Genomic DNA, 12329 nt, shown 5'->3' with positions numbered 1-12329 from the left:
AAATACACGCTTCCGATGTATGCGTGAGGTGGGGCATAGAACCAGCCTACCGAACTTCCCTGACTCTCCCTCTTACACACCACTCGTTCTATAATTTTCCAAGAATTGTATCTTATGGCTGAGTGTGAGAGATGAAAAAAAACAAGCTCAGATTACATGATGACGTCGTCTCCCTCTCTTCTTTTTTTAAAAACACTCCCTACCCGTATATGCGTAAGGTGGGGCATAAAACCAGCGTATCGACCTTTCCTGACCCTCCTTCCTACACACCACTCTTTCTATGATTTTCTGAGAATTGTATATCAAGGTTGAATGTGAGAGATGGAAACAAGCAAACTGAGGCCATATGACGCCCCCTTCTTCGTCCCTTCTTATATTTAAAAATGAATACGATGTACCCGATATGCGCGGAAGATAGGCTATAAAGAACTCCTATCGCCTTCTTTCTCTAGCTCTTCCTCTTACACAACACTCTTTCTATATCTTTCTGAAAACGTTGGAAGTGTTGGTAGGCCTTGTACGATCGTACGGGTGAATAACAACAACGAGGTTCTTCTGGTGACTGGTATTGGTATTGATCTTCTACGAACATAGCTGCTACGAAGGTACACCTAAGCTCTGCGCAAGGTGGGCCGAAGTCGGGCCGAAGTGTCAAGCAGCCGACGTCTCTACCGATACTCACGATTCGACAGGAAGAGGGTTATACGTGGGAGACAAAAGTATAGTAGCAGAGATTCATGGCCCCCTCCTCTCTCCCCTTCATTTCTTTTAAGATAAATTATACCTTACCTTATTTCTGCGTAGGAGTGTAAAAGATTGTTTTAAAAATTCATGCCTCCAACCTCTCGCCCTCTCTGATTCCTGAAAACGCGCGCACCGATGCCTTATGAGGGCGTGCGAGAAATGAAAAATCCTATGGACACGATTGTATGTCCGTATTTTCTCTCCTTCCATATACTCCTACAATTTTCCAAAAAACGTCTTGCAGAGCGTCATATGGAGAGACAAAAACCCGATCCATATCGTTCAGATGACCGCTTTTTCTCTCCCTCTTTCTTCCCTATTAAGAAAATGAGTATAGGGATCGAATTTGTGCGTGTGAAGCTTCTGAAAAACGTCGTTGTATCATTTAATGGTCTCCTTCTCTCTCTCTTGTTTCCAAAAATTCGTCGTATGCCATTCATGGGTGCGTGTAAGAGATCAAAGCCATAAAACGTACACTCATGACTCGATGACTCTCTTCTTTCTTAAAACGCCTGTCTGGGCCTCTTATAGGTGCGTGTGAGAGACACAAACTAAGCACCTGTTCACATGTCCATCTTCTCTCCCTCATTTCTATTCTCTATTTTAAATCTCGTTTCTTAGCTCACATGGGTGTCTGGGACTTTTGAGAAACTTCATTATACCATACAATAACTGCGTTCTCTCTCCCTCTTCTCTCTTCTTTTCAAAACTTTCGGAGCAGTATGCGATAAGGGCGTGTGAGCGATCAAACCCGCATGATGTACGCTTCATGGTTCCCTTTTTTCTTCTTTCTTGAAACGACCAAGGCGACACGAAATGTATGCGTGTGAGACGCTGAAAATCAATCACCCTCAAAAAACACCTTTTCTCCTTCCTCTTTTCTTTTATTCAAAAACAGCTACTCTTCAGCAGTATGGTTGCGTGTGAGAGCTAAGAACAACATCACCTTTCCTTCTTATATAACCTCCCTCTTTGTAACGGGCTAGCGCCCAGATGCTATGGTGATCCTCGGTGGAACCTTCGGAGCTTCCTCGGCACTTTAGATGCTTCGAGAAGCTACGTGAACAACAAACCAAACGTATATAGATATCGTTGCACTGCAGATAGCTTTCTTCTTCATCGAATACAATCCTGTTACCAGCACAGATGTCAATGAGCAAGCTGAGCGAGCTCAGCCAATTGGCTTGCTCAGCCAATTGAGCGGAGGCCAGCAGCTCGCTCGGCTCGCTCGGATTGGCTGAAACAGGGCTGTCAGCTCGCTCGGCTTGATGGGCTCAGTCCCGATTAGGAAAGTTATATAGAAACCTTGGTGTTGAGTTTCTCAGCTAATATCCCACTTATGTACACCGTATTTCGCGTCCATCTCCTCATCGCTGATAGCCTCCTTTACAGGCACCTCACCACTGCCAAATCCAGCTCTTATCCATCGTCGATCGCACTGTATTGCTGCTAGAAGTTGCGGAGAAATGCTGCGCCGACGGGGCTCGAGGAGGTCACCCAGCTCGCTGAATAAGCGCTCACACTCACAGCTTGAGCCTGGGATTGATAGCATGTCGATAGCAAATTTGCTAAGGCTGGGGTAGCGATCGCGGAGTCCTACCCAGTATTTTATAGGGTCGACGCCCTCGCTAGCGATCGGTTCGCTGCGTTTCCAAGCCTCATATTCATCCTCCTCGTTCTCCGTAAGCCCTGCAGGCTCAATAAAGCTGTTGATAGCGTCGTCTATATCATTGTGCCTGACTTTGGGGCGTAAGCGCGGCTTCGGTAAGCTTTTGTACTCCGCCCACAAATGTTGAAACTTGCGGTTGCTGCTCTCTAGCCAATCAGGCTTATCCGCCCACGCTGCGTCAAGGTAGCTTTTGTAGCGAGGATGAAGGATTGTAGCAGCATAGTAAGCTGGCGAGAGGTCGAGCTTGTTGTAGTACTCGCGGGCTTTAACTAGGGCAGCGCGGAGGTTGATAGCAAGGTGGTCTTCGGGTGACTCTGTATGCTCATCGTGAATGACGTCTTCATAGCTTTGCAAGCGGTCCTCATAGACTCCAAGTAAGTATTCAAATACTGGAATAACCTCAGCGATTGCTCCAAAAGCACCGCTTTTGCCGCGGCCTTCAAGCCGTTTTGTAGCTTGTTTCAGTGGCCTGAGCACATCAATATACTCAGCAATCACCTGCCAGTCATGGGCATTGATCCCATCAGACCTCATCCAATCCGGCGCTGCAGGCAGCTTGTTGTTACGACTTCGGGCGTACGCGTCTTCAGTTTCAATCTTCTGAATATGGTAGTTGGCGTACCCATTAACCGCTAATTGCAACTCAACAGCGCGCTCAAAACACGAAACGTAAGAGTTCCAGCGAGTAACAACTGGCTTGACGGGCTCCTTGATTTTGTGCTGTTCTGTTGGCGCGTTGACAGGCTGGTCCCTAATAGCGAGCTTCTGATACTTCTCAAAAAGAGCGTACTGTTGTGGTGTTTTGATGTAGTTGATAACCGCGAGAAGCACTCCTAATGGTCCATCGCCTCGCCAAGTAGCCATATTCTCAGCTTCGTTCACGCGCTCAGTCTCCTCGTTGTCGTAGGACTCTTTCTCCTCACCCCAGAGTAGCATCTGGCCAATGAGATTAAGCGTATGAGGACCGCAGCGAAGGCGACGCTCGGTAGCGCTAAAGCCCATCTGCAAGGCGAGAGTGTTGATCGTGGTGTTGTTGTTATGTGCGTTGTCGAGGACGAAGTAACCGAGCTTGCCCACAGTGATTTCGAACTGCTTGAATATTGCCATCACGACCTCAGCCATGGCCTCGCCGGTGTGGGCACCTGTCAGTTGTGGGAGCGCAATAGGCAAGTCCCTGAGCTCGCCAGAGCTATCAACGTAGTGGGCGACGATACCTAAGTAACCGCGCTTGCCACCTTTTGTCGTCCATCCGTCAAAGCTTATATGGACTTTGCTCATTGATTCTGAAAGGCTTGCGACAACCTTTGGTAACAGGTAGTTGTACAGGCGTATAACGTATCGTGAGACGCTGTTATGAGATGCCCACAGGGCTCGTTCTGCCTCTACGCTAGCTAATTGTATCATATTGCGAAAAGACGATGATTCGAATTGTGAGAGTGGGAGGTTGTTTTCGACGAGCCAGGTGACGGCCGCAAGCCTAAACTCTTGTATATTGAAGTTGGTAAGCTCGTTGGCAACAGCCTGAGAGCAGCCCTTCTGAAGGGCGCGTTCGAGGAGAGTTTCTTTCCGAGGAGCGACGGTAGTGCGCTTACTTGGAGGCTTCAAGCCATGACCTTTCTTGTCTTCTCCGAGATGACGTGCTGGCGCTGATGGAGACTGCGAGACGTCATGTATGCCACGGCCAACAGTAGTGAACTTGTGCTTATAGCAATAGTGGCAGATCCACGTGACTTTTGCGACGTTGCTGCGCAAGGCGATGCGATAGCCATGGCTGTATACCCAGCTTGCTCGGTTCGAAAGTGATGTGGGCGGCTTGCAGTGCTTTGGGTAGCGACTCTAATTAAAGCCGTCGTATTTGTCCTCTACCCATACGAAACCCTCGTCGACAGCCTCGCTAGCTGCTCCTGAAGCTGCAACAGTGGCATGCTCGCTGCCCTCAGGTGGTGGGATGATTGTCTCTTCGGCGCGCGACTCTCGGAGGGTCGCTTCAAAATTTGGTGCTTGTGGCGCGGCGACGAGAGCTTGACGCGGCGACAGCGGTGGAGGAGGTGGAGATGGTGAGAATGGCCGAGTATCGACTAGCACAGGTTGGCTGGCAGTCCCGCGATGACGCGCTGCGACTCTAGGGCGCTTCGAAGTTGTCGCGATTTCTAGAGCATTAACGCGTGTTCTTTTTGCTGGCATTATAGCAACGGCGAGGTAGATAATAGCTGCAAATAGAGACGCGTTGATGGAGTATAGGTGAGTGTGGTGGGTGATAAGTAGTAAGTGAAGTGTCGCAGAAGGAGAATATTGTTGCCAGGCCGTTAGCCGGAAATTTAGTAGCTTATTTGCTAGAAATATAGCAAAAAAGAGTGTATTTTAGGTTATAACTAGGTTTCGAACTTACGCACTACACCTAAAAATCATCGTGAGATTGCCCCTCCACCAAGTCCTTCAGCCCCAAGTTTCCAACCGCTCCATCCAACCAAGCTAAGCAAGCTGACTGAGCGAGCGCCTATCCCTAAGCTCGCTCGGCTTGCAAGCGCGCACTGCGCGCTCAGCTCATTCGGCTTGGTCAAAACGTCCAAGCCGAGCGAGCTGAGCGAGCCGGCTCGCTCGTTGACAAGTATGGTTACCAGGCACCGGCATACTTTGCGCAGCCCCTTACACTCTTTCCTTCCTTCCTTCCTTCCCTCCCTCCTTTCTCTCTCATTCCTTATATCAAAAAAAAGCGATCTCACAGTGGTATGGGTGCTCCTGAGATTTGAAATGAAGATCGGAGCCATGAATGGATTCGTCCTCTCTCCCTCTTTTAAAATAAGAATAACAGCACTATATAAGTGCGTGGGAGACGCTGAAATCCATATCGCCCTCATATATAACCTCCTTCTCTCCTTCCCTTTCTACCTACCTCATTCTTTTCTCTATTCTTAAAAGGAAGTGCAAGACATGATATGAGTACTTTTGCGAGATAAAACACTATAACATAATGTTATAATTTCCTTCTTCCTCTCCTCCTCTTTTTTAAACATGGCTGGATTCTCCGGATAAGTGTTTCTACTAGCTAAAAATCTACCTTATTAAGATGGCATAACTCCCTCCTCTTTCCTCCTTTTCTCTATTCTTAAAACCATATTATTAAAATGATATCAGCGCTTCCGCGGATAAAACTCTTCACAAGAATACTTAATGGCTCTGTTGATACGGCTAAGGTATCGGAATCACCTTCGTTGCAACGAGTTGAAATGATTGTGATTGTTCTTGTTGTTCTATGGAGGTGGAGGGAGGTCGGCAGTAAGGCAGCAGCTAGAGCTCGGACCACACGGCTTAGTCAGCCGTGTAATCCAAGCTCGTGCATGCAGCAACCAGCTGCCTTATCTACCGCAGGTTCGATTCCCAACAGGCTCCCTTCTTCCTCCTTCTTTTCTCTTTTCTAAAATCGAAGCTCGAAATTATATAACTGCTTCTGCGGCATACTTGTCAACGAGCGAGCCGGCTCGCTCAGCTCGCTCGGCTTGGACGTTTTGACCAAGCCGAATGAGCTGAGCGCGCAGTGCGCGCTTGCAAGCCGAGCGAGCTTAGGGATAGGCGCTCGCTCAGTCAGCTTGCTTAGCTTGGTTGGATGGAGCGGTTGGAAACTTGGGGCTGAAGGACTTGGTGGAGGGGCAATCTCACGATGATTTTTAGGTGTAGTGCGTAAGTTCGAAACCTAGTTATAACCTAAAATACACTCTTTTTTGCTATATTTCTAGCAAATAAGCTACTAAATTTCCGGCTAACGGCCTGGCAACAATATTCTCCTTCTGCGACACTTCACTTACTACTTATCACCCACCACACTCACCTATACTCCATCAACGCGTCTCTATTTGCAGCTATTATCTACCTCGCCGTTGCTATAATGCCAGCAAAAAGAACACGCGTTAATGCTCTAGAAATCGCGACAACTTCGAAGCGCCCTAGAGTCGCAGCGCGTCATCGCGGGACTGCCAGCCAACCTGTGCTAGTCGATACTCGGCCATTCTCACCATCTCCACCTCCTCCACCGCTGTCGCCGCGTCAAGCTCTCGTCGCCGCGCCACAAGCACCAAATTTTGAAGCGACCCTCCGAGAGTCGCGCGCCGAAGAGACAATCATCCCACCACCTGAGGGCAGCGAGCATGCCACTGTTGCAGCTTCAGGAGCAGCTAGCGAGGCTGTCGACGAGGGTTTCGTATGGGTAGAGGACAAATACGACGGCTTTAATTAGAGTCGCTACCCAAAGCACTGCAAGCCGCCCACATCACTTTCGAACCGAGCAAGCTGGGTATACAGCCATGGCTATCGCATCGCCTTGCGCAGCAACGTCGCAAAAGTCACGTGGATCTGCCACTATTGCTATAAGCACAAGTTCACTACTGTTGGCCGTGGCATACATGACGTCTCGCAGTCTCCATCAGCGCCAGCACGTCATCTCGGAGAAGACAAGAAAGTTCATGGCTTGAAGCCTCCAAGTAAGCGCACTACCGTCGCTCCTCGGAAAGAAACTCTCCTCGAACGCGCCCTTCAGAAGGGCTGCTCTTAGGCTGTTGCCAACGAGCTTACCAACTTCAATATACAAGAGTTTAGGCTTGCGGCCGTTACCTAGCTCGTCGAAAACAACCTCCCACTCTCACAATTCGAATCATCGTCTTTTCGCAATATGATATAATTAGCTAGCGTAGAGGCAGAACGAGCCTTGTGGGCATCTTATAACAGCGTCTCACGATACGTTATACGCCTGTACAACTACCTGTTACTAAAGGTTATCGCAAGCCTTTCAGAATCAATGAGCAAAGTCTATGTAAGCTTTGACGGATGGACGACAAAAGGTGGCAAGCGCGGTTACTTAGGTATCGTCGCCCACTACGTTGATAGCTCTGGCGAGCTCAGGGACTTGCCTATTGCGCTCCCACAACTGACAGGTGCCTACACCGGCGAGGCTATGGCTGAGGTCGTGATGGCAATATTCAAGCAGTTCGAAATCACTGTGGGCAAGCTCGGTTACTTCGTCCTCGACAACGCACATAACAACAACACCACGATTAACACTCTCGCCTTGCAGATAGGCTTTAGCGCTACTGAGCGTCGCCTTCGCTGCGGTCCTTATACGCTTAATCTCATTGGCCAGATGCTACTCTGGGGTGAGGAGAAAGAGTCCTACGACAACGAGGAGACTGAGCGCGTGAACGAAGCTGAGAATATGGCTACTTGGCGAGGCGATGGACCATTAGGAGTGCTTGTCGCGGTTATTAACTACATCAAAACACCACAACAGTACGCTCTTTTTGAGAAGTATCAGAAGCTCGCTATTAGGGACCAGCCTGTCAACGCGCCAACAGAACAGCACAAAATCAAGGAGCCCGTTAAGCTAGTTGTTACTCGCTATAACTCTTACGTTTCGTGTTTTAAGCGCGCTGTTGAGTTGTAATTAGCGGTTAATAGGTACGCCAACTACCATATTTAGAAGATTGAAACTGAAGACGCGTACGCCCGAAGTCGTAACAACAAGCTGCCTGCAGCGCCGGATTGGATGAGGTCTGATGGGATCAATGCCCATGACTGGCAGGTGATTGCTGAGTATATTGATGTGCTTAGGCCACTAAAACAAGCTACAAAACGGCTTGAAGGCCGCGGCAAAAGCGGTGCTTTTGGAGCAATCGCTGAGGTTATTCTAGTATTTGAATACTTACTTGGAGTCTATGAGGACCGCTTGCAAAGCTATGAAGACGTCATTTATGATGAGCATACAGAGTCACCCGAAGACCACCTTGCTATCAACCTCCGCGCTGCCCTAGTTAAAGCCCGCGAGTACTACAACAAGCTCGACCTCTCGCCAGCTTACTATGCTGCTATAATCCTTCATCCTCGCTACAAAAGCTACCTTGACGCAGCGTGGGCGGATAAGCCTGATTGGCTAGAGAGCAGCAACCGCAAGTTTCAACATTTGTGGGCGGAGTACAAAAGCTTACCGAAGCCGCGCTTACGCTCTAAAGTTAGGCACAATGATATAGAAGACGCTATCAACAGCTTTATTAAGCCGGCAGGGCTTACGGAGAACGAGGAGGATGAATATGAGGCTTAGAAACGCAGCGAACCGATCGCTAGCGAGGGCGTCGACCCTATAAAATACTGGGTAGGACTCCGCGATCGCTACCCAGCCTTAGCAAATTTGCTATCGACATGCTATCAATCCCAGGCTCAAGCTGTGAGTGTGAGCGCTTATTCAGCGAGCTGGGTGACCTCCTCGAGCCCCGTCGGCGCAGCATTTCTCCGCAACTTCTAGCAGCAATACAGTGCGATCGACGATGGATAAGAGCTAGATTTGGCAGTGGTGAGGTGCCTGTAAAGGAGGCTATCAGCGATGAGGAGATGGACGCGAAATACGGTGTACATAAGTGGGATATTAGCTGAGAAACTCAACACCAAGGTTTCTATATAACTTTCCTAATCGGGACTGAGCCCATCAAGCCGAGCGAGCTGACAGCCCTGTTTCAGCCAATCCGAGCGAGCCGAGCGAGCTGCTGGCCTCCGCTCAATTGGCTGAGCAAGCCAATTGGCTGAGCTCGCTCAGCTTGCTCATTGACATCTGTGTTCTGCGACCTCAAATCTATCAGATACAGACATATAGCTCCCTCCTTTCTCTCTCCCTTTTCTAAAATAACGTAGGCGTTACTTCATGAGCGCTTCTGCGATCTAAAATTCATCACACATTAAAGCGATGACTCCCTCTCCTCTCTCTTTTTTAAACACATTCACAGCATACCATGAGCGCTTCTGCGAGATAAAAGCCGCGATTCGGGATGTCATGGCTCTCTCCTCTCTTCTCTCTCACTCTCTACCTCTTTCTTTCTAAAAAGTACGAGGCGTTGACTACATGACTGCTGCTGCGAGATAAAAATCTGCGATTCGGAAGGTATAGCTCCCTCCTCCCTCCTCTTCCCCTCTTTTCTAAACTCCAATCGCGATATAACATGAGCGCTTCTGCGAGATAAAAATCTACGATCTGGGAGGTTATAGCTCTTTCTCTCCCTCCTTTCCCCTCCCTCTATCTAAAAGGACCCACTGACATGGAGGTGACTGCGTGTGAAAATAAAGCCAAGGATCATGCCATGTCTCCCTCCTCCTCCTTCTCTTTCTTCTAAAACATTTGTCTACAAAGACACGAGTGCGCGTGAGAGCTAAAAACGATTACGAATATGGAATGGCTCCCTCCTCCTTCTTTTTCTTCTAAAACTTCGAAACCTGCAGATTATGACTGCTTCTGCGAGATAAAAATCTAGGATTCGGGAGGCATGGATCCGTTTTCCCTCTTTTCTCCCTCCACCTCCCTCTGTCTAAAAAAACGTTTTTGAAGAATTCATGAGTCTCTCTGCGAGATGATACGGTACCATTTCTTCTTATATCTCTCTCCTCCCTCGTCCTTCTTCTTCCCTCTTTTCTCTCCCTCTCTCTCCTCCCTCTATACAAAAAAACGACAAATCAGAACCATGTGCGTGTAGAAACAACCACCTTCTCAACAACTCCATGCCTCTTTCCTCCTCCCCTCTTCGTCTTCCTCTTCTTCCCTCCATTCTCCCTCCCTCTCTCTCTCTTCTTTCTTTCTAAAACAATACGCAGTCGCATTGCATGACTGCTTCTACGGGCTGAAAAAAATACCATAATCAACAACTACATGTCTCCCTTCTCCTCCTCTATTCTTCTCCCCCCTCTTTCTAAAACAAACAGCAACGACAAATGACTGCGTCTGAAAAAAACAGCCTTCTTGATTATTGTGGTAGAGGGATAGCCTCAATAGTCAGAAGAGAGGCTGCCGACCCGCAATCGGTAGAGAGTAGAGAACAAGAAGGTATCCGAACAATAAACGGTAGTATTAAGAATCGTGTACGATAACTGTCGAGCTCCTCTACGCGGAGTCGTCCTAAAATACTCAACCCTAGCGCCGATTACCTAACGCCGAACACGTGACAAGCTACTACACCACATTATTTTATGTCTCCTTCTCCCTCTAGTCTCTCTTTTTCTCCAAAAACAAACAGCGACGAACAAATGAGTGCGTATAAAAAAACTCTGACCACTTCAACCTATGTCTCCCTCTTCCTCCTCCTCCTCCTCCTCCTCCCATGTGCGTGTCAGACTTTGAACCAAAAACATAAAAGACCAGTCAAATGCCTTCTTTTGAAACTCCGCGGGTGGAAAAAAAAACTAAAAAAAAAACTGACCTTGTCACTTGTCATGTTCGGGATGGTGCTTGTGCTGTGATGAGTGAGTATGTTTGGATTTTGGAAGTCCGGGGCCGGAAAATACTGTGGATGATGGGTGGATGAAATGGGATGATTATGATGATGTGGTGTGTTGAAACGATGGTAAAGAAGCCGGATGTTGTGGTCTGGGCTGCGGTGCTGCAGTTGTTTTCTGGGTATAAAATTGTTGTCGATGGGCGGGGATGTTGTGGACTCAGTCAAAGACATAAATTCGCAGAAGACAGCAGGGTGTGAGCAAAATGAGAAGAGAAATCATGTCATTCATTATGTAGCCGAACATTGGCTGTGGTCATGTAATTAAAGCGCCATGCCGTCCTTCTCGATCATAAGAATCTGCCTGACACCTCATCACACGCATTTTACCAAAAATATCCACCATATTCGGACAATCTCCATGTACAGTACAGTAAGTACGCTCGGAAGATGGCTCGTTGCATCATGTGGGCGGCAGCTTGTGAACCATGGTTGTGTGATCGACCATCTTCGTGACTTTGTAACCACCAACCTCCTCGACCACTTTGTTCTTGCATACGACGATAAACTCCATGGTTGCAGTAGGCTCGAAATCATCCAAGAGTCCCCACCGCTTGAGCAGGTCCATAGCTGATGGAGGTGAGTTGTCCGTCTGGAATGCGTGTTTGTAGCTAAACTTGATCGCAGCGTGGTTGCACGGCTGGGAAAAGTAGACGACGATAGTGACCTTCTTGTCTCGTATGTCCTGTAACAAAGCCTCCTTGCCATGATTGACAAGGAGCTCCATGGTTGAGGTATAGTTGATCACGTCGTATTGTCTAACCATCCAGATTTGGTAGGTCATGCCTGGATCTGCACATGTGCAGTCTTCGTCATCATCGCTGTCATCGTCGCGTGGGCGGTAACAATTCGGAGCGCAAGAGGCACAAGGGGTCCACATGCACTCTCTGTCTGCAACTACTGCCGGATGAAAACCAACCTTGAGTTCTGCAGAATGCGAACGTAGGCGCAAGATGTCGGTAATATCGAAGGGCTGTCTGTTGTCCAGCCCATGCTTCCATCCATAGTGAACAAGCTTAGGCACAGGATTGAATCCTTTGCGGTGATGCAGAAAATTCTTCATGAAATGATCGATATCGGAGCGTCTGTCGAATCGGACGCACAAGTTTCGGGCCCAGAGGGGGCGAAATTCGGAACGAATAGTTTTGCAGACTTGAGTCAAGCCGATAAACCGCCAGATGCGATACTTGTAGGCTTGTCGCGACCGCACGCGGACACTGGGGGCAAAGTTATAGTACTCATCATCCAGGCAGTGCTCGTAAATGCGGTTCCGGAGTTCTGCTCAGTCAGCACGTGTATGTAATCATAATTGCAGCGGTGCATACCAGCAGGCAGATCGAGGATGCGGAAATACAGCGGGGCCTCAACCACAGGCTTTGGGCTACTCGCACAGGTGCTCGCAGACGCCGCCTTGACGTTACGCGCGGTCTTGTCCTTCTCGCGCTTGTTCTTAGCCCGTCTATGATGATGTTAGTAAGGAACGCGAGCCCAATCTGCAGAATAGAAGAACCTACGTGAAAACCCCCATGATTGACTGTGTTCAGTTGCAGAGGTGGTTTAGGTTGGAGGTGCAAATTGAAAGGCGGGGAGAGGCATTAATAGTCATGGCAAGAGCGATT

The 12329-nt window shown here is 48.5% G+C and overlaps 5 protein-coding genes across 5 annotated transcripts; 2 read left to right on the top strand and 3 right to left on the bottom strand.

Moving 5' to 3' along the window:
* Positions 1-2065: 2065 nt before the first annotated feature.
* PtrM4_141960 (uncharacterized protein) lies at positions 2066-3817 on the bottom strand (the record flags this gene model as incomplete). Its single annotated transcript, XM_066109541.1, has 1 exon — positions 2066-3817. The coding sequence occupies one exon, from the start codon at positions 3815-3817 to the stop codon at positions 2066-2068; it is 1752 nt and encodes a 583-aa protein (XP_065960463.1).
* Positions 3818-4249: 432 nt separating this feature from the next.
* On the bottom strand, positions 4250-4597 carry PtrM4_141950 (uncharacterized protein; the record flags this gene model as incomplete). Its single annotated transcript, XM_066109540.1, has 1 exon — positions 4250-4597. One exon carries the CDS (start codon positions 4595-4597, stop codon positions 4250-4252), a length of 348 nt encoding a protein of 115 aa, XP_065960462.1.
* A 1699-nt stretch (positions 4598-6296) lies between these two features.
* On the top strand, positions 6297-6644 carry PtrM4_141940 (uncharacterized protein; the record flags this gene model as incomplete). The annotated part of the gene is made up of 1 exon (XM_066109539.1): positions 6297-6644. The coding sequence occupies one exon, from the start codon at positions 6297-6299 to the stop codon at positions 6642-6644; it is 348 nt and encodes a 115-aa protein (XP_065960461.1).
* A 558-nt stretch (positions 6645-7202) lies between these two features.
* Positions 7203-8498, top strand: PtrM4_141930 (uncharacterized protein; the record flags this gene model as incomplete). The annotated part of the gene is made up of 2 exons (XM_066109538.1): positions 7203-7832; positions 7881-8498. 2 exons carry the CDS (start codon positions 7203-7205, stop codon positions 8496-8498), a joined length of 1248 nt encoding a protein of 415 aa, XP_065960460.1.
* A 2615-nt stretch (positions 8499-11113) lies between these two features.
* On the bottom strand, positions 11114-12238 carry PtrM4_141920 (F-box-2 domain containing protein; the record flags this gene model as incomplete). Its single annotated transcript, XM_001937809.1, has 3 exons — positions 11114-11988; positions 12036-12169; positions 12225-12238. The coding sequence occupies 3 exons, from the start codon at positions 12236-12238 to the stop codon at positions 11114-11116; spliced, it is 1023 nt and encodes a 340-aa protein (XP_001937844.1).
* Between the last annotated feature and the right edge of the window lie 91 nt (positions 12239-12329).

Source organism: Pyrenophora tritici-repentis, chromosome 8 (genome assembly GCF_003171515.1).
Source record: "Pyrenophora tritici-repentis strain M4 chromosome 8, whole genome shotgun sequence".
Lineage (NCBI taxonomy): Eukaryota > Fungi > Ascomycota > Dothideomycetes > Pleosporales > Pleosporaceae > Pyrenophora > Pyrenophora tritici-repentis.
The sequence above is the reverse complement of the archived record's forward strand: the minus strand, read 5'-3'. Positions and strand labels throughout refer to the sequence as shown.